Raw genomic sequence first — 26,593 nt, forward strand, 5'->3', positions numbered from 1 at the left:
CTGTTTAAATCACAGTTAATTTTTTTTTCCAAAACTCTGTTTGTTTGCATTTAATAGAGTGTAATATGAAGTGATACTGTTGCTGGAAGGTACCACTGTTACTGTGATGATGACTTTTGCTATAGGGTAAAATGCCAAACCCAATGACTCATCTGAGATACAAGAAGAGTAAAAGCCAGAAGTTCTAATTTTTTTTTCCTTCCCTGAAAGGGAAATAATTGTTCTTACAAAATACTTTTTTTTTAAACTGAATTTAGAAGTTTACAGAGTCCTGCTGGTGCCAAGCCAGCTTTGAGAAAAGTCCTGGCACTGTGGGTGCCTGTGCAGGGCTGGAGTTGATTAGGTGTCTGGGAGAACGCCCAGACAGGGCCACACTGCTATTGCAGGGTTGGGTTTTCTTTTTTTGCTCATTTCCCAGCTATTCTGACAACTCAGTTTATACAATAATTTAATAATATGCACCATTACACTGGTGAGGGGGCAGGGCAGCACTCTTGGTGGAATTTGGTCAGCAAGATGCTTTCTGCCCCAAATGTCCCTCCAGCCAGCAGGGTGGGTGTAGAACTGTCCTTAAGGAGAGCTTTCCCAACAAACTCCTGCAAAGGGGTTAAATAACTCCCTGGATTTGCTGATCAGGGCACCTGATGAGCTGTGAATGAGTGTAGCAGCTCCCCAGGCATTTGATGTTTTTGAAAACCCACTTCTGGCTTCCTGACATCGGGTGTCAAAGGCCAGTGCCCCTAAATATGTGTGGGGAGAGAACAGCAGCAGCAGATGTGGGTGAGCAGCTGGGAGGGCTCACTCAGAAACTGTCTTTTCGTAGCAATTTAAAATGGTTTGGGTTTGGGACCATAAAGATCATCCAGTTTCACACCCTGCCATGGGCAGGGACACCCTCCACTATCCCAGATTGCTCCAAGCCCCATCCAACCTGGCCTTGGACACTTCCAGGGGTTGGGCAGCCACAGCTTCTCTGGAAAACCTCTGCCAGGGCCTCACCACCCTCACAGGGAAGAATTTCTTCCTCATATCCAGTCTAAATCTACCCCCGTCAGTGTTTGGTGTCTCTAATTGGATTTTATGAGGAGTGTTTTGAGTAATGTTTCCAAGGGCCCAATGATAAATTAAATTTTGCTTCTAGCAAATAGCCTATCCAAGCAACTCCAGCCAGTGCCATTTTGCAGAGTGCTCTGCAGCATTAAGTGAAGCCCTTGCGTGAAAATGATTAATCCTGTAGGGTTTTCAAAAAGCTAGCAAATCCTCAGGTTGCTGGATTTAGAGGGGGGAAAAAAAACCAACACAGAAAAAAACAACCAAACAAACATAAACACATTGGTCACTGCAGTATGACCTAGTTATTTTTTCATTTCTGATGAACTGCATTCATGGGTGCTGGATAAACTTAATGTTCATCATACTGAAATCATTTGCAGGCCCTCAAGGAATTAAGAACAGGCGTTAGGTAAAGAGCTAAATTAGATGAAAACCAATCCAGACTCGCTGTGGGATCATTCATGTGCATACAATGCAGAGTGTTCAAACACACAGTCTGGTGCTGTTAAGAGATTTGTTTTCCTTGTGTTTATCTCCCTATGCCAAGTGTAGGCTATTAAAGCCTGGATTTCGTGAGCCAATAGCAGGAATCATTTTTATTCTCAGTGACTTTGGATTAAAAGGATTGGCACATGTGTTCTCTTGGACAGAGTGGACACACACTGGGTTCCAGGCACACCTCCTGCAAACTCTTTTTTGTGGAGACTTCATTACTATTCTGTTAATACAGTCAAGGCACACAACTCTCAGGCTCTTAAGCACATTGCTGACCTCAAATGTGTGAATTTCCCCTTCAGTGTTCAGTGTGTGGTGGTGCACATGTTCTGTACCTGGTTGTGCAGTCAGAACTATTTCTGTTTTCATTGTTTTATTAAGCTGCTCCATGATGGATGCAGTCTATGGAATCTGCTTTGGGTGAGGGAGTCTTATCACAAAGACAAAATTATTGATTAGCATATTTTTGGGTTTAACAGCAGCATTTAATGCAGTTATCATACTCAGGTGTTATCTATAGTATGGCAACAATGATCCATTCTTGCACCCCTCCTCCTTGCATCCAGCCTTTAACCTGAGCAACCAGGACAGAAACAAGCACCTGCAAGCTGCTCTTACCTGTGCAGCACCTGGGACTGTATTCAGTGTGGTAAAGGACTGCTTTTAAATCCATCATTGTTGTTGCTTTTATCTCCCCATAGGTTCTCAGCATGGTGATCAATGCAGCTTACAAGCCAGGGAGTGTTTTACGAGAGCTGCAGCTTGTGGAAGACCCTCAGTGGAATTTCCAAGAGGAAACACTTAAAGCAAAGTAAGTCTTCAATGTGTATTCTTTTATTTGGGAGGTTTCAGAAAGGGAACTGACTAGGGAAAAAAAAAGGTAAGAGGTTTTGTTCTATTGTGAGAGTTTTACTTTTCTAATTATCGTTTCGCTTCATTGAGTTATTTGACTCATTCCATAGCAACTTCAGAAATGAAATATTCACCTGAATGGTTCATTTCTATTGTCTTTCTTCAAGCAGCTATCCAGTTCTTGATGAAGTCAAGTCCTGAGTTTTATGATAAGCTGTTCCTATAAGCTTGTCTATTACTGAATGAACTCAATTCCTGCCTTTCTAAAGGGAGGAGTATTGCTGCTTTTAAATTAGAGCCTGTCAGACTAATGCAGGAAAAACTGGTGAGAATGAATGGCACCAAAAAAAGTTCAAACAAATTTTCAAGGACACATTTTTTTAGCAGGAGTGTGATTAGGTCAAAGTAGTAGCAGATCAGAGATTCAGGTCAAGATTTGATGCCTTTCTAGACTCTATTCTTCAATTCTTTTCTAAACAGCACCAAAGAATACTGAATTCCTCCTTCCAGTGTTAAAATCTTTATTTATGTCTTCTTTATGTAATGGGCACTATATGTAGGATGTATTTCAACAACCATTGTCTGTGTAAAAGAGAGGAGTCTCACCTAAACTCTCTCCAGAGTCCTTCTGAAGAATAATTCTTCCCACTTGAAGATGGATGTCAACAAATATTTCTTTGAAGAAAGCTCTCTTTGTTGACTAATGGTCACCTTGACTTTTTAAGTACTGTAGTTAAATGCAGTGAATCTCACCCTTTGTACTGAACTCTGTAACTCCTTTTCAAAGAAAAGCAATTTTCTCTTGGTTATTTGATATGAATAGCTGCCAAACACAGCACTATTGATGGCTGCTATATTTGATCTTTGCCCATGCAGATGTTGCAGAGTTCATGTGTACTCTGGTTGAGGGAGGGAGTTGAGAAAGTTTTACTCCGTGTACACTTCAAATGCTTTCCTGAAGGAGGATTGCCCACTGAAATGAAAATCTACTAGAAACATCCTGGTTTTAATTTGCTTCTTTCACCCCTGTGGAATGTCAGACTTTTGTGTTTGTCAGTGGAGATGCTGTGAATGGAAGTCTAAAAGTCAACCCTGTACATGCAGATTTTCATTTAAAACAGGTCTTTGTCCATGACCTGGTTTTCCTTGATTGCAGGATTCCACATCTTGTGCTACAAATATGAGACAATTCACTCCTACAGGTACTTAGCGGTTGTGAAATCAAGTTGCAATGCCCTGTATTACTTAACATCCTCTCCTGCAAAGAACTGAGCTTACAGACAGTTTTCCTATTAGCAGTATACTGAGTAGGATTTTGTTGGGGTTTCCCAGTTAAGTGTGGGGATCTGCCTTGTGCAAAAGCAGAAATACATATTTCTTAAGGCTGCTGTAACCCATATTTCTAATGGGAGAGAGCCTGGAAAATGTTTAACTGATCTTCTATGATAGTATTTTATATTGGCCCCCCAGTCACAATCCGTGTACGTGTTCCTGTGTGCTGGCTGCCCCAGCAGGCATCAACCTCAGCTCTCCAGAGAGTCAAGCTCCATCTTTAAACTTTATTAAGCCACAGAATGGATCATCACAGGCTCAGAGCTGGGACAGCAAGTTTTGAAGTGCCTTCTGAGAACAGCAATGGATTCTCCTCCAGTGTGGCATTGCCCTCTGGCTCCTGAGGAGACAAAGCTCATGGGGTGGACAGCACCTTGCCCCTGCAGCTCTCTGGCTTCTGTGGCTGATCTCTTCACAGAGCAGAGCTTGGTGGCCATGCCAGCTTGCCTGTGGGTAGTTTGAGTACTTCTAAGAGTGGATGGCAGAGGATTGACATGTCTGGCTACCCTAAGACTTCCTTCTCTTTTCCTCCTTTAGTTTGCTTGAGTTGCTCCATCCAGAAGTTTTAATTGCATTTGGTTGTTCAGGAGCAGAAAAGAAAACACAATTGTGAAACTAGAATCTGTGGAACATGCAAACAGCACATGACACCTTCCACCAGGTGTGACAGTGCTCCAGAATCCTTAAACAGAGACCTGTAATGAACAGCAGAGACCTGCAATGAACAACTTCCAGCTCCAGGGGCTATGGATGGTGCCTGTTTCCAAGGATGACAGCTCCAGGGCCAGCTGTGATGGGAGGCATCGTGTCACTGCCTTCTTTCCACTGTGGACTGGCACCTCCTGGGATCTTGGCAGTGCTGTTTGTTTGCAGTGCCTGCAGTAGGGCAGAGCAAAGGGATTGGGCTGCTTTTCCTAAATGCAAGGTTTTGAACTGCTAAGAATGCATTATCTCAGTCCTGGGGCATCCTGCATTTAGTTCACTCTGCTGTCATGAGTGACCACTGTGGAATCAATTACGCTCACCTTGCAAAGAAGATAAAACAATTTGGATTGTCCAGAGAGATGTGTTTGCAGTGTGTGATGGCAGCCATTTCCCACCAATGCTGCTGGCTCTGTGTGAGAAGAGTCCAACCTGATTTATTGCTGATGATGAGTCAGAAATGTCAGGCTTGATCCTCCTGAGTTCCCATGAGGGCCAGTTGAAGCTGTCGGCATTCAACCCTTAAAGTTTTGGTGCTCTTAAGTTCAGTGCCTACATCTTGATTTGCCTTCCCAGTTTTTACATAAAATGCTTAAGGGACTTTATGCTTTTCAAAGGTTTTCATTTCTAAGGGCTGATAATGGGGCTGTTTGGCTTTACCTGTTTATGCAGGTCTTTGGACATAAACAAAAGCAGTGTGTGCAGAAAGTTATCTCCTGGGTCTTGTATGAAGCCCAGTTGATCAAAACAATAAAGATGAGTATTCCTGGACTCCTTCATTAAATGAAATTCTGAGAGCTGCTCAAATCCAGCAGCTGAACTCTAGGAATATTTACCCCTCTGCCAGACGTCATTGCTTATTTATGAGGCTGCATTTCAAAGAAAGCCTTTTCACTGCAGTTGCTTTAGAAGACTGCCTTTAACTTGTGATAGGTGAGGTGTTTGAAATCTTCTTTGCTCAGCCTTTGCTAGTGAGGGTTGGCTCTCAGGCTTCCCAGGGCCCTGATCCTGTTTGAGGGAGCGAAGTGTTACCCACAGTAGGTGGAAAAGAATCTAAGGACACTGGAAGCAAACTGGATGTGCACAAGTGCATGGAAGCAGTTGGGATGCAGCCAGCTCTGCCTGGGAGAACTGGCCAATGTCATTGCAAGGCCACTCGCTGACGTGTTTGGAAGTTGATGAGGATGAGGGAAGAATCCTAATTTTTGGAAAAAGGCAATTACAACACCCTTTCTTAGGAAGGGCAAGAAGGAGAATCTAAGTAACTACAGGCTGTCAGCTTAACTTTCCTGCAAAGGTTATTAGCCAAATCCTCTTAGAAGCCATTTCTGAGAACATGCAGGACTAGTAGGGGACCGGCAAGAAGCAAAGGACGAGTTGTGCCTGATGTGATGAGGTAACTGGTTTTGGGTTGAGGAATAAACAGTGGAAATTAATTTGTGTTCATTTTGAGCAAGGTTTTCCAAAACAGGATCAGTGGAATGGCTTAAACCTTTTATTTCTGTAATCAGGAGGCTTAATGAGACAAGGCCTTACAACCTGAGCATTCCAGTGCCCTTTCTGAATCCTGTGGTCAAGAGGACAAAATGCCAGTGGATGATTAAATAGCATTGAAGGAAGTTAACTCCTTATGTTTGGCAGACTTTAAGGTAGACAGACGAAATAGAAATTTCTTGCAAAGAATAGAAAGGAGTTTTCAGTCCCCTGAAAGGAGATGGAGACTTTCATGTACTGACTTGTTCAAATTAGTCTCAAGAATTGTTAGAACGCCTTAGAATGGGACTTCTGAAAATGAGGTTCTCAATGTTCTTGCTGTTTGAAGTTTTTCAGCACAAGACTTTCTGTGTCATCACACAGCAGTCCCTAACTGGAGCTTCTAGAAGGCACTATGTTCTCATGAACCTCTAATCTATTTTAGGGATCTTCAACAGAAGAATTCTGTTGCAAAGTGCTGTTAATTTAATATTTTTGCTCATGGATCAGCAAGTGTATTTTTCATGAAAATAGTTCCAGCCTTAAGGTTTTCTCTGAGTTTGGGATCTGAGGGCAGAGAACGAGGAAGAGGAAAGAAAGATTCCTTTGGTTTTAGCTGAAAAATCTTTTCTTAAAAAAGAAGAGCAATTTCTAAGAAAACCAAAAATATTATCCTTGATACAGCAATTTTCCAAGTCTCCAGTGCTGGCTTGCTGCTTGCAAGTGATTGAGAAGATAGGAGCTCTGGTATAAAAAACATAAATAGGAGCATCAGTAGTTGGTAACTTTTTGAGAGATGCTAATGGAAAGGGTTTTCTTACAAAGGAGCTCCTTCCACATGGCTGTCCTGGAAACAGCTCAGATTACATTTGGTGATGCCTGTGTTAAAAATCTTTAGTGTGTGAGGAATATGGAAAATATTAGTAGAACCTGGTTTATAGTTGAAAGAGGTGCTGCCAAGACCAAAATGATGTAAAAAATATTGCTGTGGCCAGTACCAACACCTTGGGTTATTGAGACTGATTGCTGCAGTCATGGAGATCTCCATTTTGCCATCCTCTCTGTTAATTAAAATGTGTGTTGCATTCAAAGCAGACTATGAAATCAGTCAGTTGTTCATTTTCCTAGTTTCATCTTTTCCTTTCAGCAGGAACTGTGGTACAATGGGTCCTTCCTGGGCAGCCAAACACAATAGGAAGCACACAGTTAGAAAAAGTCAGCCATCCTTGAATAATACCCATCAAGCAGCTTTCTTAGCTTATAAGAAAGAAGATCAAGAGGCAATTTGATTAGAGTGCTTTTGCAGGGAAACAAAACCAGATGCAGTCTTTTCATCCTAGTGGTGAAAGTCAGAAAAAGGACAAATAAATGTGAGTTAAATTCAGATGCATCCAGATGTAAAATGAGGTATAGGCATGTGAGGTGTAGTTACAGGTGCTCCCTGTGCCATGATTCTTCCAATGTGGAGACCCTCAAGGCTGGTGCTTGTCTGGAAGTGCTGGCTTAGTCCAAGCAGAATTATTTGGGTCCAGGTGAAAGCAGCTCAGTGAAATCCTGCAGCCTGTCACAGACTCACTGACCCAACAATCCAGGCCGTCATTAAACCTTAATGGCTCCTGGAGAAGTAATAAGTGCAGGAGTCTTTTCTAACACACTGGAAAGAAATATAAAACTTTTATACGTAGATGAGTTTAAATGCCTGTGGCATTTGGTGGTTTCGGTATTAGGTATTGCCAAACCTTCCTCAGCCAGCCTGCCTCTGCAGCTGTTTCATGGGGAAGCTGGGATCATAACAGGGCTCTGTACCTAAAAGGAACACGTTTTTCACTTTTACATCATCTCTCCAGGTCTTTTAGGGTCTGTGAAAATTTGGCTCAGTGAGTCATTCATGCATTCAGGTGAATGAATCCAGGATTGTCTTGGCACCAAATGGGATATCAGAGCCTGGCACCTTGCAGGAATGCTCATTTAGGTTTTATGCTGAGGTGACAATTTGGATTGCAACCTGAGGATGGTTGGACTGGGCTGTACTCAGACCAGTTTCATTTGGGTTTCCCCATTATAATGCTTCACATGCCACAGTTTCAAGCCCTTTCCCCACACCCCTCTGTTTCAGAAAGAGCTGTCTGAATATTTTAACTCTCTGGTCATATCTTTATTTCACCACCTCCTTCTCTTCCTCTCCCATGACTATCAGAAGCTGCTAGGAAACTGTGGATCTTAATACACTGACAAATGCTTTGTTTCGTTTTTCCTAGTGACTGTATCTTCGTCTTTCCTTGCCTTCCATCCAGTAATCTTTCTTTTACTGTTGTTCCCTCTTTTTTTTAAATTTGTTGTGTGTTACTTTTCCCTCCTCTGAGCACATTTTAATGCCAGCACAGGGCTCTGGCGTGGTTGTCTCTTGTGTTGCATTCCTCAGGATGCGTAAGAGATGTTTTAAAAACGTTATCTCACTGTTTACAACAGCTTGCTTCTGCTGTTTAATAAATTAAGGGGATAATTGGTTTTCCAGGGTTCACATCTACAATGTAGTACAGCAGGGATGTAACTGTATCTTTCTCAGCCATTTATCGCTCAGAAACAGTTCATATGAAACACGAAATAAATGTTTTAGTGGCACAGCAAATTGAAGACAAACCTTTCATTGCAGGTTTCTGCTCCAGGCATTCCCTGTAGGAATCAGTTTTTAGGGCCTGTTGCTGCAGCCCTGTTAAATAACTCCAGAGACTCTGATGAGTTCCTCAGGTTTTGTAGTGCCCACATCTCAGAGTGGTGAGGTCATCTGGTCCCAGGGTGGCAGAGATTGTTGTTTCACCCAGATATTTTTTCACTGTGAGTGTGTCCTGATAGCCACAGCTGGAACCATGATGGGGATTGTTGGGAGCTGAAATAAGATATGGGAGAAGGAAAGATGGCAGTGGAGAAAACCAAAGTGCACTGAGATTCTAGAAAGTTCAGTCTAAACACAGGGTGGTGGCCAGAAAGCTCTGCAAGGTATAGAAGCATCTGATCATGGGTCAATTTATGAAGAGAGGCTGCATCCCTCTCCCAAAAACTTTGCATCAGTTCACATTAAGGGCTTGCTGTCCTGTGTTGTATCCTCACCAAGCCTACTGAGATTTTTTTCCTTCTCTTGCCATATCTACAGATATATCCAGTGTGCCCATAGATTCCTTCCCAAATTGTGTCCACACCTGCAATTTATTTCACCCTTTCCTTCCTCGAGTCCATCTGAAATGGAGCCACTAAAAAAAGCAGACCTGTTCCACCTGCGTTCTCACGAGAGACACTCTCCCAAAAGTCCCCAGGGAGGATTTCTCCCTGGCAGAAGGGAGTCTGGTCTGTAGCACCACAGGATTTTGCTGGGTGGGTGACGTGGGGTCCTGTTCTCCTCCCTAGGTACAGAGGGAAGACGTACAGGGCGACCGTGAAGATCGTGCGGACGTCGGACCAGGTGGCAGATTTCTGCAAGAGGGTCTGCGCGAAGCTCCAGTGCTGCCCCAACCTCTTCAGCCCTGTGCTGGTGGCTGAAGTCTGCCCTGAGAACTGCTCCATCCACACCAAAACCAAGTACAGTGAGTATTGGAGAAATGCCTCTTGCTGCTGGCTGGGAACCAGAGAAGTGGGAGGTGGTGAAGAACAGGAGTTCTGTGATATGTTAGTCCTGATGAGGATTCATCTCATCTAAGAGCAGTTATTTAATCTTGAGGCCACCACAGGTTGCTTTAGAATCCTGTACCAGAATCCAAATACATCTGTTTGAACGTCATCACTTTTTGGACGTCTTGGCTTTTCTTTGTATCTAAAGTTAACAAAAGGAGCATGAAAAGGAGCCTGCAGTGTGAAGCTGAGATTTTAACTTTCCACATCTGAGACAGCTTCGTTAGGTGAGATGAATCCTCTTGGTAAAGAGTTTCTGGCATATACACCAGCACAGGCCAAAACCACAGTGCTGAGGTGCTGAAAGGTTTGGGAACACTGACTCTTTACTCAGAGGGTTTAATATTTAGACATGACCCTGCCTGTTCAGGAAGGCTGTTCTCAGTGTTCAGTGCTTTTTGTTGTCCATAGTACTGGTATTATTGGCTATTGAACAGGTCAGGAAAGTGGATGTCAGTGTTGTCCTTCTTCCACAAAGGCTGCAAAAAGCAGTATAATTGAGCTAAAGCAGTGCTCTTGAGTTTGGTGCCAGAGGGAGAAACACACTCAGGGGGGATACTGAGATCACTGGGGATGGGTTTCTGTAGAAGTCCACACCTGAACTGGAACCCTGGCTCCCACTGGTAGCAAATGGAGCAGTGGAAGAGGGCAGTTGAGGGAGCTCCAGCTGAGGTTGTCCCACCTCAAAGTCGATGGTTTATGTGACTGGATGATTTTTTCCTCAAAACTCCATTGATTTGCTGAAAGGCTCAGTTCAGTTATAAACTTTTGCAGGGGTGCCAAGTGCTATTTTAGTTGTTCTGGGATACCCTTGCTGGTCAAGGACGGAGTGTTTTTCATCTCCAGTGTCAAAAGACACTTAATACAAACATTTAATGTAAGGTCAGAGGATTCTCACATCCTTAATTTCAACTTGGGCCACAAAATAGCTGAAAGTAATAAAAACCCATTCCTTTGTACACAATTGAGTATAGCTGTCCCTTTCCCCTCTGCTGAAAACTTCAGCAAGTGGAAGGATGTCTGAGACTGTTACCTCACACAGAACTGCATTGGATCAAATCTGGAACTTGTTGGCCTCTTTCCCTCCAGATCATTGCTCAGTTTTGCCTAAACACATCGTTAAATTCTGAAGTCTTCATCAATAAATCTTGACACATAAGAGCTGTAACACTCTGTGCTAGTCCAACATGACCTATTTATGTTGTACGTTTTTTTTTGTTTCCAAATCAATGTATTTTTAAGTTTTAATTGCACTTCAAGTACAGTCTTGAACTTCTAGCAAAGAGCAGGGCAAGGTTTCCCTTCTTTGGGTGGTTAAAGTTTTTAATGGGCATTGTGCTTCATTTCTCCAGCTTATTATTATGGGAAGAGGAAAAAACTCATTAAGCCACCAATTGGGGAAAACAACAACATGAAAAGTGGTCCTGTCAGGCCACCCAGACGCAGGAAGGGGCGGAAATCAATGTTTGTGCAGAAGAAAAGGAGATCATCAGCTGTGGATTCGAATGCTGCAGGCTCTGCAGAGGTTTGTGTCGCTCTGGGATAAATCAGCAAAAACTCCTTGGTACCGTCTTCTTGTCCCCCATTCTGCATTTTCCTTTTGGGGGGCTTCTCAGCACAGATGAACACTTCCACTTTCTATTTTGGATCCTTCCTTACTACTCTGTTCTTCTGAGATCAGACTGGTTTCATTGGGGAACTTTAAGGATTTTTACCTTGTCCATTTCAGAGGTAGCAAGCAGATTTTTTGCTCCCACCTTCCCAATGCTCACTGGCTGACATGCTGGCTAATGCCTCATTTTATTTCCTTCTTAAAAGCAGGCAGATGAGCCCGTTGGATGTTTTGTACGGCATTTAGCAGAGTGGAGGAGCTCTGTGATCCATGTCTAAGATCCCCAAGTATTGTAATAAATAATAATAGCTCATAGCCATTGTGGTTTCCTGGAATTTTATTTTTTCATTAACTATTCCTGATATTTTTGGCTCACAACATCAAGCTTTAGCATACAAGCAAATGTTTTGTGTCCCAAATACAAGGAATTTGAGGGCTCAGTCTTTCCAGTCTGCTGTGTGATACAACAGGGTCTGAGCCTCAGCAAAGATTGGTGTCCAAATTAAACGTGGAATAGACTTAGTTCTGTGTGGGCTGTTTTCTGGGGGCTTTTCCCATGGTGGCAATAACAGAGCTCATGTGTGGTTTCACTTCCTTAGCTGAGTGCCAGTGATTGCTGTTTTGTGCAATGTGAAATAAAATTGGTTTGCTTAAATTCCCTCTGTTTCAGCTAGAATAGGTTATTTTATTCAGCTTTCAGTTGATTGCCTGCATCTTCATGGCTTGGTCCTCATTTAGGTGTAGTTCTGCTTCATTTCCTTATATTATACCTGCTTCAAAGGAACTTAAACTTACGTTAAGCCTAAATCAACCATTAGCTAAGTGTTTCAACCTTTCAGCCAATACATCTTTGTCTAAATTGCTCTTTCTCTCAAGACCTGGGCATATGGCTTTGGGTGCTTGCTCATACTTGGATCAGAGATAAGCTGTCAAAGCCATTTGGGCAAAGTTATATGTATATAAAGTTTAAAATGCACAGTTTCCATCCATTGGTGAGTGCTTGTAAGCCCTGTGTGACAGAAATAACAAGAATCTGGTATAATACTTCAGATGGAACTTTGGGCTTCACCTCCAGCAGTTCAGTGTTGGGCTGAAAGCAGGGAAATCTGGCTGAAGTCCTCTGTCCTGAATTCTGCAGAAATGTCACTGAAAGAGTGCTATCCTGAACATCTAGACATTTTTGAAGGGCACCAAAATTTCCCTTTTTTCAGTACCAATAACAGCCGAAACAATTTGAAGCAATGTGAAATTTAAAGTCAAGCCGGTTTCTGATTTTATTTCAACTCAGTCAACCTGAATTGCATTTTATCCTCTTAGTGTTTTCCATTTCTCCTCCTGCGCAACTGCAGTGCCACAAATTTTGAGACACCAGCCCAAGAGAGGAACATTTCATGCCAGATGAGTTATTGCTGTTGACCTTTACTTGGGAGGAGAAAAAGTATTTACTGCCACATACTTTTTTTTTCCTTCTGTGTTTTATAACAAACCTAAATCGAGGGTTAATTCACTTGGTGCTGTAATGAAAAATAGGCGATTCAGTGTCTTGGTTTGGAAAAGACAGGGAAAGCTAGAATGGAATTCTCCCTTGGAATGGAGAATGTAAACCTCTTCCCTCTGAATTACAATAATTTTGAAATCAAGGGGGCTTTCAGGCAAAGATATGGGAGTAGGAATAACAGTTCTTTACTAGGAATATTAAAAATACAAATGCAGTAGTACAAAAAAAAGGCAAACAAAAAAAAGAAAACACTGACAGAGTCAGAATACAACCTGACACCCTGTTGGTCAGGGTGTTGGTAGCAGTCCAGTTAAGTCCTCCTGGAGTGACAGATGTGGTTCTGTTGGAGTAGAGATGATCCTGTGGGAGGGTGTAGTTTTCCTCTGAAGGTCCAGTGGTGGTGAGATGGGTCTGGTCTTACTCTGGGAATGCAGTGGAAAACAGGCTGCCCTGGTGTTCCAAATCTCAGGTTTTATCCAGGCAGGAATTTTGGGCTCCTCCCCCTGGGTGGAGCATCTCCCAATGGATGATGTAATTTTATCAGCCATGCAGTGACCCTCGATGGCCCATTAACAGCAGATATCCCCCTGGAGGGAGGATGGGTCCTGGAAGAGATAAAGAACACTGCCCCAGCTGGTTTTAACAGTTGGCCCATTTAGAAAAGACACCTGCCCCCTCTCCCCCGGAGTCAGGAGGAATGGGTCCTGGAAGAGAAAAACTCCTCCCCAACCGGAGGAGAATAAGGTGTAACAGAAAGGTGTAACAGAATACACACTTTGGTTACATCCTGCATTGCAACCCGAGACATTCAGTTAAAACAAAAGTTACCCCACACTAGCATGGCCATGGGGGCGCAGTTTGACCCCGTGCCGTTGGGTTTGCTGCTGTCTCCACCTCCCGGGTGCTGTTTGTCCGCGCAGGAGAGCGAGGAGGAGGAGGCGGACGCGATGGAGGACGAGACGGGCAGCGAGGAGACGAGCTCGGAGCTGCGCGATGACCAGACGGACACGTCCTCGGCCGAGGTGCCGTCGGCGCGGCCGCGGCGGGCGGTCACCCTGCGCAGCGGCGCCGAGCTGGACAGGCCCCCGCCCACCGAGAGGGCGCGGCGGAGCCGCCGGCCACAGCCCCACACCGGCAGCGAGGCGGAGAAGGGCACGCCTGCCAAGGAGGTGAGCATGTGCCTTTTCACCACAGAGCTGCTCCTGAATTAACCTTCAGTGCCAAACCTCGCTGGTCTGAGGAGGGCATCCCTGCACTGCTTTCCACAGGAGGTAGTTTGCTTTGTTGTAGGAGAGTTGGGGGACAGTCACGAGAGATCTCTGGAGTCTGGGTGTCACCCTGGTTTTGAAGACTTTTCTAAGCCTTCTGTAATGTTCTTCATATTGGAGTCAGAAATTTCACCTTATCACACTTTCTGCTATAAACACTGGCCATGTTTTGCTAACTGTCTTTCATTGTTTACATATTTCTAGGTGGGAGGAGAAAGGTGATTGACAGTTGGCTTGACCTCTCAATGTGGATTGAGAGGTGGAATTCCATCCTCCAATCCACAGGCCCCATAGGAAATGTATAAAACTGAGTTTTGTAAATAAACTCGTCCCTTTTTCCTGCTTCACTCACCAGCGTGTCCTGGTGTGGTTCTGTGTCCACTGTGACATCTGGGCAGCTCTTGAAACATGCGGTTTATTGCATAGGGTTGTGAGTACAAGAGCTCTGCTTAAAGCTGCCAGCCACAGCTAGAAGCATGCCCAAGAAAAGGAGAGCGAGAGCAAGAGAGAGAGAGAGGGAGGGCCAGCAAAGAGACCTAAGTTTTTGTTACATTACTTTATATCTCTTTTTGTCTTGAATATGCTAATTTACAATCATCCAACCACTAAAAGACACAAATCCTATAGAATTTACATACAGCCTATCAGAGTTACTACATTATCATACCGTGTTACATTTTAAAGCCTAAAAAGCTGCTTTCTAGACTCCTTTTCTCTTCCCTGCCACGTCGGCTGGGTCCCCTGACGTGAGGGGAACCTTTGGACCCTTGGCATCCCTTTATTTGCCAAGGGTATTGTTCAATCAAGAGGGATTCTCCTTCAGCTGGCCAGACCATTGTTTTCCTGTTGTTCAATAACTAATGGCTTGGCATCTTACATCTCGAAGTTCACCTTCATTTCTACTTCGCTTACAGGTTTCATATTCTCAAAATCTTTTGCCAAGCAATCATATTTATAAGGCTTTCCTGTTTCATCTTTCCCAACACTTTGTGAAGGCCTTCCTTTGTTTTTTATTTTTGTTCTCGCAGGAAATTAAGCAAGAAGAGGAAGAGAAGCTCGTCCTGGACAGTAACCCACTGGAGTGGACTGTGACTGATGTCGTGAGGTTTATTAAACTCACCGACTGTGCCCCCCTTGCCAAAATATTTCAGGAGCAGGTAGAAGTCCTTTTGTCACTCGTGCCTTTATGTCTGTGGTTCCTGTGTGTGTTACATCCCACCTTGCTGGGCCTGGGGATTTGGTAAAGAGATCATGACCAGACTTCAGATCCATCAGACCAGGTTATAACACCAATTCTGGCAAGGCATGAAAACCCTTAGAAATTTGAGTCAGAGCCTTGCCATATCCTCAGAGAGTCCAGAAACTCAATAGCCTTGTAAAAAACCTGTGTGGAAAGCAGGAGGTTTAGTCCTTTCATGCCAAGGTCCATGGTGCCATGCTGATGTCGCATAGGTAGGAACCTCGCTGTAAAAACAGGTAATGGTTACCTCATACATACCAGGCTTTCTCCTGGCCACATGGGTTCCATCTGCTTGTAAAATACTGGCCTGGGAAGCAGAAAAATGCTGCTTGGAGTCCAAAGTGGCTGAATTAACACCTAGGTGTCCCAAGTGTGTAGACACCTAATTCCTAGCTGCATTCCTCTGAAGATCTGCCTTGGATGACCTAAATTCAGGAGATGCCAGTCTTCTCCCCATTAAGCAGATAGGTTTGCAGGAGCAGAAGCCAATGTTCTTCATCTCAAGCCAGTGTGAGTGTGTAAAATTAATGTGGAAAGAGCCATTCCTTGGCTAATGAGTAGCAGCCACTGCTGAGGGTAAAGGGCAGCACTAACGAGCCGTAGTTAGGAAGAAGCAAGTGTGGTTAATTAGTCAGTGGTGTGGCCAGCTGCTCATTGAACTGTCTCTGATTCTTCACCATGGATGATTCCAGCTGCTGGGGCTGGGAGAAGGTGGAGGGCGAGTCTGGAGCCTGTGAAACTCTCCAGAGCAGGGTGCTGCAGTTGCTGTGTCACAGCGAGCTCCAACCATTTGTTAACCAGTCTGGAACAACGCCAGGGCTTGGAAGCCAACCCTGTTTCTCCTTTGCCAGAGGGTTTTATAGGGGCTTGAATCAAACACAGATGACTGGAGCTTTCCCTTGTGAAGCCCTGGTGCAATGGTCCATGCCTTCAGCCTTCAGTGGAAGATGGACCTGAGCTGTGGACAGTCCTGGTCAAAGCAGCACTTTAAGTGTCTAAGTCCTCCTTGTGTTCAATGCTGCCTAATCAGGGCTGTCCTGGGGAGCTTATGTTGGCTGTGAGTTGCTGTGCATACACTCTGGTCCTCCCTAAAGGGTAAAAAGCAGTTTGTGGCCTGATCATCTCAGTCCATTGAAGAATTAAGAGAACTTGAGCTTTTCATTAAGAAGAGGATCATAAAGCCGAGTCAAGTTCCCAATAAAGTTGCTCATCCAGGATATTGGTTCATGGAGTTCGGTGCATAGTTATGCTTGAGGTCCTTTCCAGCCTGCACCATTTTGGGATTGTGGGACATTAGAGATTGCAAGGGCTTTGGGTGGTCTAGGCCCCCCTCTTGGTCATTCAGCAGTGGAACAAGGCAGGTCCTGGGTGGACCTGGGTACAGGGCATGGAGCAAGGCTGACATAAACCTGTGCTAAGCACAATTGTGGGCCAAAGGAGGTGGGTAAAGGGTCTTACTTGGCAGTGGGACCAGCATCAGTTTCTCCATTCAACTCTCTCCTGTGTCTTCTGGTGTCTCTCTGCAGCCTGCCCCTTGTTTCAGTGCCTCAGGCATGAAATGGGACTGATCAGATCTCTGTGGACTCTGCAGAGGTTCTTTGGGTCATCCTTCATTTCAGCAGCTGGGAGGCTTTTCCCAAGCTGGGGGTTAATGTGAGAACCTATGAAGAGACATCAGACAACTTCTGAAAAACCATGTTGTATCTCAGGGAAAGGAGATGGGCAGTGTTAAAGTGGGAGAAAAAAGCAGAGGATAAAAGAACTTAATTTTTAGGGCAAACTGCCCTTCTTGTTCCTCCCAACTTGCTTATGCATTCTGCCCTCCAGAGTCCACAAACAAAACCATTTTTCCTGTGTTTCTTTCCCCAGGACATCGATGGCCAGGCCCTCCTGTTGCTGACACTGCCCACAGTGCAGGAGTGCATGGAGCTGAAGCTGGGTCCAGCCATCAAACTGTGCCACCAGATCGAGCGAGTAAAAGTTGCTTTCTATGCACAATATGCCAACTGACTGCACTTCTCCATTACTTCCTGTCCCCCTCCTTGCTCCCTTTTTTACCATTTCAGCTTGTTCAAGGGGTTTTCTTCCCCCATATCCTTTTTCTTTTCCAAGAACAAGTGGAATTGGAAGCACTGGGAATTAATCCATAGGGGGAAGAAAAACAAACACAAAAAGAAACGAGCTACAAATGGAACTAACTTTTCTGTACTTGTAAAGCACATGGAAGGACTGCTGGCATCTCCTCGTGAGCCTCTCCAGCCCAGTGGTGCAAGGCCAGCACGGATCAGGTGGTTTGTCACCAAACCAAACCCACCAGTGGCAGACACATTCCCACGGCGAAGGGTCAGACGTTTCCAGGTGGTCATGGTTTGTCTAGGACAATTTCTGGACTTGAGCATTTCTTTTAGACAACTCTGACACTCTTCTTTCATATTGAAATGCAAGTCATCATTTGTAGCATTACCTGGGTTTAACTGCAAGTTTGATCTTGGTGATGAATGGGCGGGGTTTTTTTTCTCCCACCTCTCTGGTTTTACAAAAGGAAAAAGTGTTACACCAAGCATACAATGGTTATTCCTGACTGAATTTTGGAAGGAGACTCAACCCATGGTCTCTGTGATATCAGACAAAGTTGCAGTGGACTGACAGAGATGACACAAGACCTGGTGGGGCAGCAGCACATCCTGAGCCACGCTGGCTCTGCACAATCAGCTGAGTATCTCTGTGATGGGATCTGTACAGTGCTCCATTCTTGTACAGGAACATGGAGGCTTTCATAGTCAAAATCCTAACTCTTAAATCCAAGTCAATTTAATGACCTGTCTTTGAGCCATATGGTGACAGCAGACTGGGATCAGGGACTCCTGCTGGCTCCTGTGCTCAGAAGAACCTACTGACCAATGCCAGGCTGCAGCTGTTGCATTCTCCTTCATTGATTTCCTTCTTTAATTGTTTGGAGAAGAGGGGGAACCTTCAGATATAAATACTGTGGAATACATCCAGATCTTGTCCAGAGGGTGTTTTAAACAAGAGGCATTGACTCTGCCATGGATCACTTGGGAATTCCTAGCTTGTTTTTCAGCAAGTTTCCTGATTTGTCACTGAGGAGTGGGACAGGTGCAACAGCTGCAGGCTGGACCAGATGCTGAGACTTCATCAGAAATGTCCTTACATGGGAGGACTGGATCTGTTCTCAGCTGTTGCTTTGTTCTGAAGATTGTGTTCAAGTTTTAATCAGTTCATGTGTTAGTTGCCTCTGCATCAAATGGTGGGGTTTTGTTCTTCAGAAATCCAGGAACAGGATTCTCTAGTTGGGCAGATATTAAAAGACTGGGGTTTAGACTGGATTTCCCACTGACAGTAGCAGAGAAGTGTGCAACTGATTTGATAACTACTTTTGATCCCTCTCAGGGTCCCCTAAAAGTGTTGCTCAGTGTTTGGCCTCTGAAGACAGAAGGATTGCACCCAGCAAAGTGAGAGGACAGCTGAGAAAATCAGGGAGGCTGCTTGTCCCAGCTCCTCCTCACTTCAGCCCAGTCCTGGTGTTACATCTGTCACCAGGAGATAACTCCTGGGAGGGTTCTGTCAGGAGAACTGGCGCATGAGGATATTCCAAGGAGGGGAAGCAGAAAGGCTGTTTGCTAAACAGCACCCCAGCACTGATCCTTTCCTCGTCAAATCCAGCTTCTGCTGCTGCTCTGATGTTCTTGGAGTTTCTGGCCTCTGGGATTTGTCAGACATTAAATGCCTTCTGGGATACACTGCAAAAATGTCATTTTTTGTCTCCATCAGCCTTGTAACTGTAGATATTCCTATGGCAGCTAATTCCTCGTGGAGGCATGACTGAGGAGCAGACACACACAGACTGTGAGAGCAACCAGCTCCAGTGCCAACCAGTCAGGGAATGGGTAAAGCATTGAGCCAAGGACATGGGAATCTTTACTGGTTGTTCAGGGAAGTTAAATCGTATTCAAAACTCGAACTATTAAACAACAACAAAAAAGTTTTAGTTTTATCTTGCGCTGGCTCTTTTATTTCCACAGGTTCCTCTCTCCTATTTGTTTTTCACTTTATTGTTCTTCAGTGTTGCCTCATTTATCACTTTCTGTCCTCTCAGACAAGTTGATAACCTGAAATCTTTATGCTAAAATTATCTTGAGTGGTAAATGCTTTACTGTTCCTTTTTAGTCTGCAGCTTGGGATTGAGGTGCTGTTGTCTGTTGCATTGATTGCTTTCCAGAAAAGCTGGAGCTGATCTTCTTGGGCCATTTTCTACACAAGTTGGAGAATGGGTGGCGTGGAGTTTACCTGGACAATATTCTCAGACTGAGCACAGATCAGAAGGAAATAATCACTGTTGCCTGGACTTCGTTTTAATTCTGGAACATCAGTAAAGCTTTGTAGTAATGTACTTCAAGGGAGATGATGGAAATCCAATCTTGCTAGAGTAAAATACCACTTTACTTTGCAATGTAAAAGTGCAAACCACTGAAGTTTGTGGGATTTTTTGTCCCAGACCTAATTGATTCTAACTTCAGAGCTGCTGCAGTTTAACAGGTGCACTAATGACAGCAGTGGAGCCACATATCCCCTCCCTGTTCTGAATTTGGCATCCAGGTCTGAAGTTTGTTGTGTTGTCAGCTGCAAGAGGCCACTGCTGTGAGGTGCTGAACTCAGGATTATCCAAGGCCATTGCCAAGGGCTGGGGAGCAGCCCTGCTGTTGTTCCTGGGCTGTTGGATGCTGACCTTCAGCACACTGACACAGACCACTGCTCCCACAGCAAGGCTGTGCAGGTGTTGTTGGACTTTCTTTGGGCATAGGACCAAAGATGGGCATTTTTGGAACAAAAATAGGGGGCTGAAGAGTGTATGGTGCCTGCTCATCTTTATCTGCACTGGCTACTTTGGAGCTTGCTCTCAGTCAGGCTGAACAGATCCATGGGCAGGTCCCTGCTCCCTTCACAACCCTTACCTTGACAGAATCAGCCAATTCACACTTTCCAGGCCCAAAGCATCCATCTGTGAAATTGTATTAAATCATTAACTTAAGGAATGTCCATGATTCCTTGCTTGGTTGTCCTGCCTTCCTCCTGCTGTCATGGATGCTCTTCAAGAAAAGTGATCTTTGGTTTCAGGGCTTTTCTTCCTTTTTCAGCTCACAAACACAGCTGCCAGGATGACCAAACCCTGACTTTTCCTACCTCTCAGAGGCATGAAGACTTCTCAGCTCTGAGGAGGATTTCAGGGTTTCCAGCTCTTTTGTGTTATCCATATTCCATCACCCTTGATAGTTTGGTCCTGCAGGGTGCAGAAACCTCCTAAAAATGCTGTGTGACCTCAGAAAACACCAAAATCCAGGCACACCCAGTCCTTCATGAAGTATCCAGTAGATGCATGTCCTAGCTGAGATGGCCTGACCCACCCTGACAGAGGGATTTGGATGCCTGCTGGGATTTAAAAAACTTCTCAGTGGACACCGAAACTCCTTTTTTTCACTCTGGGCAAACAGCTAATTTGCCTTAAACTGGAAAGTCACCATTCCTTGGCTTTAACTTTCAGCCTGTTGTGTGGTGTCCCCATCTCAGCCTTTGGAAGGCAAACCAGGCAATGCTGGGCTGCCACAATCAACATTTAATCACCTTAAAGCCTGCCTTGGTCCTTTCAGGGCACAGAATCGAATTTGGCAGAGCTGCTGTGCCATCTCAGTGTTTCAGAAGCTCCGTACAATCAGGGCACTTCAAATACTTTGTGCTTTTCTGGTGCAGTGCATCTGGAAAATGATGAACTCAGAGTGCTCTTCTCGTTTCCAAATTCAAGTGCCAAAGGAGAACAACATGCTGCAACTGAACACCGTTAAAACCAGCTTTATTATGTGTGGATAAATACAGTCCCAAGGGCTCCATTTTGGTGCTAAGATAACGTCACGCTGTATTTTCCATTGCTTGGGATTGCAAAGCTGATTTCTTACTCCAAGAAATAATTTCTGTAATCTGCAACATCTTGAACATCAGGATTTTTTTTTTTCTTGTGACTGTACATTTTTTAACTTGGATACATTCAACAAATATTCCTTCACCCACAATCCTGGGTGTTTTGGAGATGTTTTATACAGTAAATTTATGTAAAAATTCTTTCAAAATGTGGATGCATGTATATTTTCCCCTCAATAGTATTCTTTATTACGTCAGCTGACACAGAATCTGTTAACTCAGGATTTGATCCAGAAATAACTGAAGTTAGTGGTAGAGCCCTCTTAGATGTGTGGGCTATGGGACCAATTCTTCACCAATTTCTCTCACATAGAAGTCAAAGTCTGCACTTAATTAGCAGAAAATTTAAATGCCTCCTTCTCCTAGCAGGCAGAAATGCAGCTGCAGTCTGCCAGACTTTGCAAGAGAGGGTTTGTGTCCTTAGGTGCTCATGAACTCCCAATAAAGGAACAGAAGCCTTTAATGGTCTCATTTATTCTTTGGTACAATACTCCAGCAAGAAGTGTAAATGGTGTTAATGGCTGCATATAGAATATGAGCCAGTCATCAAAGATGAGAATTTTATAGCCCAGCAGTGCTTTAAATGTCAGCTGTCCTGCAGAAAAAGAGTGGTTTTGCAGTGATTTGGTGCCGTGCACGGGAATTCTCTTGCAGAAAACACATGAACTGCACAAACCTGGGTCACAGTTACAAATATTTATGGCCTTTCTTTTTTTTTTTTAGTCTATCGTGTTAATTTTTGCAGTGAAAAAGGTAAATCATGATCACTGCCAAGGATGTGGGAGAGGGGAGAGAGGACTTCAAGAGGAGAGGGCCTGGAGTTCTGGGCTTGAGTTGTCTTTGTGGAGAGGAACCTCTGAGAACAGAAGCACAGCTGGAGTCTGTGAGCATCATTCCTGAAAGCTTTTCTTTTTCACAGCAGGGATGGTTTTTGAGTCCCAGCAGGGGCCAGGTGAGACGAGGGAAAGAAGCTGGCAATGGACTCAGAGCCACACTGCTGAAAGGCTCTAATTTTGTTTTCTCAGTGGAGATAGAGAACTCTGGCTGACAGATGTCTCCAGGCTCCTTGCCTGGATAGGAGGGAAAATCAGTCTTTCCTTATTGTACCCAACTCCTGTGTGTTTTCTGGGGTTTGGGGGGCTGAACACTCTCCTCTTGCACCTTCCAGGAATATAATAATAGGAGATACTAGGTTGAAACTTGAACTCTCTCCCACAGGAGAAGGGGACATTGTCCTGAGTTCAGGTTGTGGATATACAAAACACTCCGTGTTGTGATATGACAGGATGAAAATGCTCATTTCCAGGGCACCCCACCTGCTTCTTGTTGCTCCAGCTTCACTGGAGATTATGGATATATAAATGTCCATAATTTATACATTGTAAATGTGTGCATTCCATTTCCCAATCCCTGTTCTGCCAAACCTTGGTCAGGATGTGCCAAGTTGCTCCAGCAGCTTTCACCTTCAGGGACCTCCTTTCTGGAAAACACTCACGTGGGGAATGGTACTGTGACACCTCACATGCACAAACAGGGGTGTCCCCTGTGGTCCAAGGGAGGTGAAAGTCCCAAATGCAGCCTTGGAGGGCACTTGGGTCTTTTCATGTGCCTCGTGTAGGACAAGGCAAGCACTTAAACCCTCCTGTCTCTCCTGAACAGCAGGAATTGGCTCCACAACCAGCAGTTAACGCTCCATTCGTGGTGGTGCATGTTGGAAAACTTTGAATTGTTTTGCATTCCAGTTTGTACTGAAGGTTTTGACTCCAAGTTTGTGAACCTAATCCCTTTGGTGTGTTGATACATATGTGTGTATATATATATGTATATATATGTGCGTGTATATGTATGTGTATATATATATATATATACATATAAATCAATGCTGGTGTTTTTACTCTTTAAAGTTCCCAGGGCGAAGGGCATGTTGTCAGTTTGCTGTAAGATTCTATTCTGTATATATGTTTCCATGTAAATAAGTGAAAATCTATATTCAGAGTTATATTTTAATTTTTATTCAGAATCCCTTTTTACTTGAAACAGTTGTAAGCCACGTTGTTAATAAAGTAAAAATAAGTCATATGTCTCTCCAGGATTTTTTCTGTTTGTTTGACAGGGTAGGGGGTTTTTGTGCTTTGATGTATGTTTGTGTGAAAGCTGCCTGGATCAGTTTTGCCTTCACAGAGCCCCCAACTTCCAGAGGTACAACACAGCCTCCCTGGCTCAGCCCTCCATAGATGTGAAGTTGAATAGTTGGGGTTTATGCATCTTGAAATTCTTCCCAGAAGCAGGACATGAAGCAAGAAAGGTGGTGAGTGGGGAGGAGACACAGCAACGTCCAAGGACATGTTAAGAAAGTGATGGGAGCAGGGTGAAAGACAGGAATGAAAATAATTCAGTGAGCAACAGGCAGAGGAGGGTGAAGTGACAGAGGAGCTGATGGTGGCAGGACGAGAGTTGCAGCAGGGCTGCAGCACATGGAGTAGGAAGATAGAAAATAAAACTTCCCCAGGTGCACAGCAGCCACTGAAGATGGAGAGGCCACTCTGCAGTGGGGAAAACAGCTGTGAATTCCAAAGGGGAATTCCAAAGGGGGGCTTCAGACGTACCTGCTTTGCCAGACAAAGCCTTGCGTGTGTTACATGTCTTGTGTGACGTTTTCCCTGCGCTTACTGAGGCTGTGCTGAACTTAAATTCCAGCTTTTCAAGTCCTGTCACCTTTCAGGCTTCTCAATGGCATCCTGAATCCTGCTCTAAAAGGTCTCTGTTGGGCTGACTTGGCTACCAAGCATTTGCCATCAGATTTCCTCACCCATCCTCTCTGCCTCAGTGAATGCAGGGGAGTGCACACCCCGACAGCATCCACGATGTGTGCATGGGAGAAGGTGCACAGAGAGTCCACAGAACTGGCTAACAGGCGTTTGGGTGACTCTTTTTGGTTTTGCTCCATCAGTCCTGTTTAGGTGCCTCTTGTGGATACAGCAAAAGGGGAGAAACAAAATTCCTCCCTCTGTTTCCACTGTTTTAATCAAGACCAGCTATTCTCTATCAGGCAAAAACACAACCATGGGCAAGCAATTGGGGTAGGGTGACTTAAAGAATAATCAAGTCATTGAAAAATCATTATTTTACAATGTCAACAAGTCCTGGGATGATAATCCTGTGGTCTGACTTCTTATAACACTGTACTAAAGCCCAGGCTTTGGGAGGGACAGAAATGCAGGTGGTCAGAGAAGTGACCTGTCCAGACAGCCTTGGGAATAAAGCATCAGAGCAGTGGGTGCTCCTGGGTGTTTTTACTGCTGGACCACAGAGGTGCTCACTGAAAGGTGAAGTAAAGAATGGGAAGCATTTATCAAAGGAAATAATCCTGAGGTGAAGCTGATGGCGACATAAAACCAAAAGAGCAAAAGCTTGAATGGTTTATGATATTCTTCAGGATCTGGAGATGAAAATAAATCCATGTATCTCCCCATAGCTCATTACATAGTCATTTAAAAGTAACACAAAGGTCGGACAGTGGTTTCTAAATTTCTGCCCCAGCTCAGGCAAGACTCAGAGCTCTGCAAAGAGCTAATTTTTGGAGAATATGAAGTGATTTTAGTAAAACCCTGGCAAGATACTCCAACTGAGGTCCTCGAAATTAATGACCTACACATGAAATATGGTTGCCATGTATCATTTCCTCAGGGGAAAAATACCTACCAGGCAGCCTTGCTCCTGGTATCACAGGCCAAGATATTGAAATCCATTTTTAGTGTTTTTCATGGGCAATTAATGTGTGAAAGATTTCTAGATACTTGATCTGATTTGTTGACACATGCAGTCGTGCAAGGGGAAGTATGAGCACCAACATGTAGTCAACCATCCCATAAAAAAACACCTACAAAACAAAAGTTATATTTTCAGTTCTCTGAGGAAACACCATCTTTCTTTTCCTGCACACTGAATGCACAAAATAAGCAGGTAGTTATATTTCACTCCCAAGGTTTCTAGACAGACTTTCAAGGCAAATAATTATTGTTTTTAATAACCATGTTGTTGTTGTTACTGCTGCTGTTGAAAGCAGTTTTATTGCTTTTTTAATTTCAAGATTCATGCCTTTCTGTGAAATTTAATGATTCTCCAAGTCCCTCTACTGCTACAGTATTTACTTAAGACTGATACACCTCTCGCTGTAGTGTCTGTACTCAATTACTGTAAGTTGATTTTATAACTACATCTCAGCCGAAGTTGTAATTATGCTGTCTTCTCTAATATGTCATAAAATCTGAAAACCAGAGGAAAAATAGTGCTGGAGGACACCTTGAGGTGTCAGGTTGACTGTTTCCCCTCTGCAAGGCAGGACCAATTAGACAAATCTTGTTCCTATTTGGTATTTGTTTAACCTGACCTTCAGATGGGTGTCAAAATAAGACCTCCAGCAACAAGCCTTTCAACAGCATGTAAAACAAAAAAAAAAGATGGCATTTGGATGATGAAGCGTGATGTTCCCAGGCAAAAACCACAGAGCTGATGTTGCCATGGAATGGCCCTTTCATTTTGAAAAGCTCAGTCTGACTGGTGATTAATGTAGCAATTAATAAAAGTAAAAGCAGAAAATTCATGGTTGAGATGGATTAGATTTCAAGGAAGCCACTGTGGTTATCATTTCTGTGCTGAGGTGGGGAGGCAGAGCTTGAGATGGAGGGGACAGAAGAGCAGGGGAATGGAGCTGGGGAAGGGTCTGGAGCACCAGGAGGGGATGAAGAGCTGGAAAGGGGCTGAGCCTGGAGAAAAGGGGGATCAGGGGGGACCTTGTGGCTCTGCACAGCTCCTGACAGGAGGGGACAGCTGGAGGAGTCGGGCTCTGCTCCCAGGGAACAGGGAGAGGAGGAAAGGAAAGGAAAAGGAAAGGAAAAGGAAAAAAGGAAAGGAAAGGAAAGGAAAGGAAAGGAAAGGAAAGGAAAGGAAAGGAAAGGAAAGGAAAGGAAAGGAAAGGAAAGGAAAGGAAAGGAAAGGAAAGGAAAGGAAAGGAAAGGAAAGGAAAGGAAAGGAAAGGAAAGGAAAGGAAAGGAAAGGAAAGGAAAGGAAAGGAAAGGAAAGGAAAGGAAAGGAAAGGAAAGGAAAGGAAAGGAAAGGGAAAGCCTGTGTCCATAAACCTCCCTCCCACACGTGCAGGGCACCCAGGACACACTCCCTGCCAAGGCAAGCAGCAGTCTCCTGTGACGACACCCAGCAAAAGGTGTTCAGGGAAGAAAGTGTTGTTATCACTTTCATGGGCTTGTCACTGAGACCTGGGGACCTTTTGCAGAAATCAGGGACTGTGTTCTCACCCCGGTTTAAGGTGAGATCACAGTTGTGTCTAGGAAAGAGTGTGCTGGGGGAGATCACCACCTCAAAATGCAAACATTCCTCTGAAATTCACTGTTGTTCGT

The 26,593-nt window shown here is 44.2% G+C and overlaps 1 protein-coding gene across 2 annotated transcripts in view; it reads left to right on the top strand.

Annotated features, from left to right (window-relative positions):
• Positions 1 to 23,256, top strand: part of SFMBT2 (Scm like with four mbt domains 2) — a 107,310-nt gene extending 84,054 nt beyond the window's left edge. For both annotated transcript variants that reach the window (XM_063397077.1, XM_063397078.1), the window contains 6 exons: positions 2,250 to 2,359; positions 9,310 to 9,485; positions 10,923 to 11,095; positions 13,601 to 13,849; positions 14,977 to 15,105; positions 17,058 to 23,256. In XM_063397077.1, coding sequence (XP_063253147.1) covers positions 2,250 to 2,359; positions 9,310 to 9,485; positions 10,923 to 11,095; positions 13,601 to 13,849; positions 14,977 to 15,105; positions 17,058 to 17,198 — 978 coding nt within the window. In that variant the 3' untranslated portion in view covers positions 17,199 to 23,256. The remainder of the gene's footprint in view (positions 1 to 2,249; positions 2,360 to 9,309; positions 9,486 to 10,922; positions 11,096 to 13,600; positions 13,850 to 14,976; positions 15,106 to 17,057) is intronic.
• The last annotated feature ends 3,337 nt before the right edge of the window (positions 23,257 to 26,593 follow it).

The sequence above is a fragment of the Prinia subflava genome, chromosome 4 (genome assembly GCF_021018805.1).
Source record: "Prinia subflava isolate CZ2003 ecotype Zambia chromosome 4, Cam_Psub_1.2, whole genome shotgun sequence".
NCBI classification, from domain to species: Eukaryota; Metazoa; Chordata; class Aves; order Passeriformes; family Cisticolidae; genus Prinia; species Prinia subflava.